Source organism: Ranitomeya variabilis, chromosome 2 (genome assembly GCF_051348905.1).
Source record: "Ranitomeya variabilis isolate aRanVar5 chromosome 2, aRanVar5.hap1, whole genome shotgun sequence".
In the NCBI taxonomy this organism is placed as follows: domain Eukaryota; kingdom Metazoa; phylum Chordata; class Amphibia; order Anura; family Dendrobatidae; genus Ranitomeya; species Ranitomeya variabilis.
The window spans coordinates 112,198,806-112,204,805 of record NC_135233.1 but is presented as its reverse complement, the minus strand read 5'-3'; the positions used below and the strand labels follow the sequence as shown (position 1 = coordinate 112,204,805).

General features: G+C 40.4%; 1 protein-coding gene across 1 annotated transcript in view; it reads right to left on the bottom strand.

The window, feature by feature from the left end:
* Positions 1–645: 645 nt before the first annotated feature.
* DSTN (destrin, actin depolymerizing factor) overlaps positions 646–6,000 on the bottom strand; it is a 110,386-nt gene continuing 105,031 nt past the window's right edge. Inside the window, exons 3-4 of the mRNA XM_077282840.1 lie at positions 4,565–4,641; positions 646–1,292 (exon numbers count right to left, since the gene is read on the bottom strand). Coding sequence (XP_077138955.1) covers positions 1,183–1,292; positions 4,565–4,641 — 187 coding nt within the window. The 3' untranslated portion in view covers positions 646–1,182. The remainder of the gene's footprint in view (positions 1,293–4,564; positions 4,642–6,000) is intronic.

Genomic DNA, 6,000 nt, shown 5'->3' with positions numbered 1-6,000 from the left:
CACACCAAGGGTACACTTATCATTTTTACAATCTATGGGCTACCATGATCTATCACATAGGTTCTCAAGCTGTGCTGCTGTATCACGCTTCATCCCCGAGGGATAGTAGCACTGTCCTTGTGTGGTCCCTTTTAAAGGTGAAGCAGGCAGTGTATATGTTTATGTGTATATAATATACAGATATACTAGAATAGTATTACAATTTGGCAGTATGTTTAAATATTGCCTGAGAACTTTATGGTACCAATCTCCTGGCTTTATTACATAGGATATCATGCAAAACTCCAATGATCTATGGAAGCTGAAGTAGTCAATAACATCATATTTTTGTAGACCCGGTTTGCATGAAAGTTTTACTCTAAACAATAAAAACAGAGGCTGTACTGTTCGGATGTAAGACCCTGTGCCCATATTACCCTACACACGTAACATATGTAATCACAGCTGTAGCAACATATACAGGGCAGCATAGTTGACACCTTTTTGCAGAAATGTCAGCCCATGCAAGCATTCTTTTAAAGCCGGGGTCACACTTGCAAGTGTGTTGCGAGAAACTCGCATCAATACCCAGCACTGCCACCGACACTCGGGATCGGAGTGTGTGGCTGCATAGAAATACATGCAGCCATACGCTCCGGCCCCGAGCGCCATGGTTGTGCCAGGTATTGATGCGAGAGACTCACATCACACTTGCAAATGTGACCCCGGCCTAAAGCTCATATCAGTTAGAAAAAAACTACTACCAATTCCCCAGGAAGACCCTGTAAAGAGGTTGTCTACTACTTTAATATTGATGACCTATCCTTAAAGATACATAATCAATGTCTGATTGGTGGGGGTGCAATCATTTGGAGATGGATGAGCAGTACACAACAGTGGACACTATCAGTAGATGGAGCAGCTCTGTAACTGAGTACCTCCAGTTGCCGCTGACACCCGGAACAGCTAATCAGTGGGGTGGCGGGTATCGCACCCCCCACTGATCAGACATTGTTGACATGGGTCATTTATGTTAAAGCAATGGACAACCTCTTTAACTATGGACGTGGTATGGCATTTAAACCATTAAGGAGACAAGTGTTCTGATATTTGTTGGGAAAAAAAATTGAGACTATTATTTATTTTTTGTCAATGGGACTCAGATCCACTTTAAGCAGCGAGTGTGTTACTGGCACTAATTATCTATAAAATATGTCCCTCCAAAGATTTAATTTTGCCACTAGTGAGTTTCTGCGCCAGCTGATCAACAGTCAGGTCATCTTGACAGTGAAGTTCCCACTGTTTATTGACTCCTAAAAAAAAATATAAGGAAAAGACTTGTCATTACTATGCAAAAATTCATTTTGTTTATCGTAACTATGCGGAATGTGGTAGAGTAACTAAACTATTACATTCTTTTTTGTTAATTTTCACAGTGTCCTTCATAAGCACTGCATCATCATGTGTGTCCTGCACAGTGCCATCAACAGTAACGCGTCCAGCACAGTTGTATATAGCACTAATGAGATTAGGCAGCATTGCTGTGCCCATTCATGAAACCCATAGAGTCGGAACGGCAGCAGCACTGACTAATTTGACTGGCAGTGTACAGTGGCAGACTGGGCAGCCAAGGGCCCAAAAGTAATATATATTACATTATCCTAATTCACAAATGTAACTATGTTTCTATAAAATTATAAATTAGTGGCTCTGTCTGTATACAGCAAATCAAGAGTTTTATACCAACTACTGTTTACACAATGTGTTGGAGGACTCAATCCAGCAGAGGGGCCATGAAAATCTGTTTTCCTGTGGGCCAGTCCGAGTCTGCTTATGTTGACCACACAGCACAATCCTCCTGAGCGAAGAGAGGAAGCTTCCTGCATTTAATACCTTGCAGGGGAGTGAGCACACTCTTAGGGTTCCCCCCTCTACTGCCAGACTTTGTATTCCCAGTGCATAGTAACGAATTGCAGAAAAGCCAGACAAGTGAACTAAAAATTAAGCAATGGTTTTGAGGCCACTTAGATGGAAGTTTTTCACAGGACCAAAGTTAAATCGCTAATAAAGTAATTTGCAAAATTAAATGACTTTCTATACTGCATATAATTAGCAGAGGAAATTAAAGTTTAGTTATTCTTTAAGTGTAAAATGTAACGTAAAAAAGTAAGACTTGAAGTAGAACTGATAAACTGTGTTATGCCTAGTGCAGTACCTGAGACGGTAATTATTACAGTAGGGAAAAAAGTTTTTCGTCAGCCACCAATTGTGCAAGTTCTCCCACTTAAAGGGAACCTGTCACCCCCAAAATCGAAGATGAGCTATGGCCACCAGCATCAGGGGCTTATCTACAGCATTCTGCTCCATGCCCAAGAATGCGGTCTCTGAGAATCTGCCCGGGGGCCTGATAAAAGGTCATTGAAGGCCGTAAATGGCCCTGGGGACTGAGGTTCCCCACCCCTGACCTAAAAACATGCAAGATTTCATGCTCTCATAGGCCTGTAACTTCCTCTTAAAGAGGCTCCTCTGTCCTCCACTCATTACCTGTAGTAATGGCTCCTGTTTGAACTTATCAGTATAAAAGACACCTGTCCACAACCTCAAACACTCACACTCCAAACTCCACTATGGTGAAGACCAAAGAGCTGCCGAAGGACACCAGAAACAAAATTGTAGCCCTGAACCAAGCTGGGAAGACTGAATCTGCTATAGGCAAGCAGCTTGGTGTGATGAAATCAACTGTGGGAGCCATAATAAGAAAAAGTAAGACATACAAGACCACTGATAATCTCCCTCGATCTGGGGCTCCATGCAAGATCTCACCCCGTGGGGTCAAAATGATCATAAGAACAGTGAGCAAAAGTCCCAGAACCACATGGGGGGACCTGGTGAATGACCTGCATAGAGCTGGGACCACCATAACAAAGGCTACCCTCAGTAACACACTATGCCACCAGGGACTCAAATCCTGCAATGCCAGATGTGTCCCCCTGCTTAAGCCAGCACATGTCCGGGCCTGTCTGAAGTTTGCTAGAGAGCATTTGGATTATTCAGAAGAGTATTGGGAGAATGTCATATGGTCTGATGAAACCAATGTAGAACTGTTTGGTAGAAACAAAACTCATTGTGTTTGGAGGAGACAGAATGCTGAGATGCATCCAAAGAACACCATACCTGTGAAGCATGGGGGTGGCAACATCATGTTTTGGGCATGTTTCTCTGCAAAGGGACCAGGATGACTGATCCGTGTACATGAAAGAATAAATGGGGCCATGTATTGTGAGATTTTAAGTGCAAACCTCCTTCCATCAACATGGGCATTGAAGATGAAACGTGGATTTGCCTTTCAGCATGATCATGATCCCAAGCACACCGCCAGGTCAATGAAGGAGTGGCTTCGTAAGAAGCATATGAAGGTCCTGGAGTGGCCTAGCCAGTCTCCAGATCTCAACCCCATAGAAAACCTTCGGAGGGAGTTGAAAGTCCATGTTGCCCAGTGACAGGCCAAAAACATCACTGCTCTAGAGGAGATCTGCATGGAGGAATGGGCCAACATACCACCAAATGTGTGTGCCAACCTTGTGAAGACTTACAGAAAACTTTGACCTCTGTCATTGCCAATAAAGGATATATAACAAAATATTGAGATGAACTTTGTTAATGACCAAATACTTATTTTCCACCATGATTTGCAAAATAAATCTTGCCAAATCAGACAAGGTGATTCTCTGGATTTGTTTTCTCATTTTGACTCTCATAGTTGTGGTCTACCTGTGATGTCAATTACAGGCCTCTGACATTTTTTTAAGTGGGAGAACTTGCACAATTGGTGGCTGACTAAATACTTTTTTTCCCCACTGTACATAAGAATTCACGGCCTGATTCATCAAGACTGGCGTTGTGGATACCAGGCTTCGTAATTGGCATGTGGGATTAAGGAGCGCTTAATTATTAATGGATTAGATAAAGCAAATCCAGCATCTCAATCCTCTAAAACAGGTATCTTTTGAAGCCAGAGAAACAAATACCAGTGAAATTGGCAAACGCATTTCAGACAAAGTTTTTAGTAATTGCAATGACTAAAGACTGAAACTCGTTTGCCAATTATTTTAGTGTTGGATTTCGTGGCTTTTTCTTATATCTTCAATAAATGTCTGAAAGAATCTGGATGCTGGATTTACTTTACCTATTCCTTCTAAGACTTGCAGTACTATGAGATCTCTAGGTATTTCTGATTACTGCTTGATGAGCTGACTGTTGCCGATTTACTAATTACTAAATTAATTAGGCGCCTCCACCAGAAAAACAAATGCTAAAAGTTGCAACATTTTTGTGCAACTTCATGTTGTGCATAAATTTTGCGACATTTGAAAGTGTTTTACACCAGAAAATGTGCAAAAACACTTTCAAGAACCAGACACTCTCTCTTTTCTATTATTAATCGAAATCCTGTTTCTTGCAGAATCATATGCAGACCACCCATTTATTTTAAGACATTCATCCATCTCTGAGTAGTATTTTTATATTTAGGTATAGTGCATTTTCTGTTCATACAGAACTTTTGACCCAATGACGCTAGGCATACCTGAAAATGCTTGCTTTAAGTATGGTTTTGAGCTTGCAAACAACAGCTTCTCTTTGATAGGTGCATCCTCTGGAGCCCTATGTAAAAAATATAACATGTTTATCACTTCATATCAAAAGCAAAAGTTCAGAAAAGATGTAAGACATCGGGAACCTAGATCAATATTTTCCATATCTATCATTAAGGAAACCAAACTTGTCATGATGTTTTCAGAATTTTGTGTAGAGCTGGGGACTGCCACCTGCAGCCTTGGGGGGAGGGAGAGGTAGCCCTCCATGTGTTCCACTATCTCCATTCTAGTTTTATGGTAGTAGTGAAATACAGAGCAGTTCCATCCATTCAGTGCAAGAGTCATATAAGAGCATCGTCTTTTGTTCTCTTTCTACAGCACAAATAAGAAAGAATATGAAATCCTCCCATTTCCCCCATTATTTCATTAGATGTGCGTTCGAGATAGGATCAGCACTAGTGATTAGCGGATGTACTCGTTGCTCAGGTGTCCTCCGACTATTTGTTAGTGTTCGGAGATTTAGTTTTCATCACAGCAGCTGAATGATTTACAGCTATTAGCCAGGCTGAGTACATGTGGAGGTTGTCTGGTTGCTAAGGAATCCCCACATGTAATCAAGCAGGCTAGTAGCTGTAAATCATACTGCTGAGGCGATGAAAACTAAATCTCTGAGCAGTCATAAATACTCGGAAACCTCCCGAGCGTGCTTGGGAAAACCCGAGCAACGAGTACACTCGCTCATCACTAATCAGCACCTATCATACATTTATGGCATATACTTTTTATATGGCATCAATGTTCCAAAGAAAATTGGATGAGTGCAAGACTTAGAATGATGAAAATAATATTATTTTAGAATATAATACATTTATTGATTAATTTAAAAAAGATGTGATAACAAAATAATAAGATAAATTCCACATACGAAATAAAACATATAAAAAAATCTAAAAGAGGAAAAATTAGAGGATGTAGGCTTCATGCATAGGGAGAATACTGTCCAGAAAAATTCTATGAAAGTAAGTATCTAGATGTCAGAGGAACAAGTCACAAAATTGACTGCTCAAAAAAATAAAGGGAACACTTAAACAACACAATGTAACTCCAAGTCATTCCACTTCTGTGAAATCAACCTATCCAGTTATGATTATGAAGCAACGCTGACCGTGAATTAATTATAGTGCTTTGGAACAAAGCACTATACTGTTATTCCACCGTGGATAACTTCTTCTTCTTATTATTCTTATTATAGTGCTTTGGAACAAAGCACTATACTGTTATTCCACCGTGGTAAACTTCTTCTTATTATTATAGTGCTTTGGAACAAAGCACTATACTGTTATTCCACCGTGGTAAACTTCTTCTTATTATTATAGTGCTTTGGAACAAAGCACTATACTGTTATTCCACCGTGGTAAACTTCTTC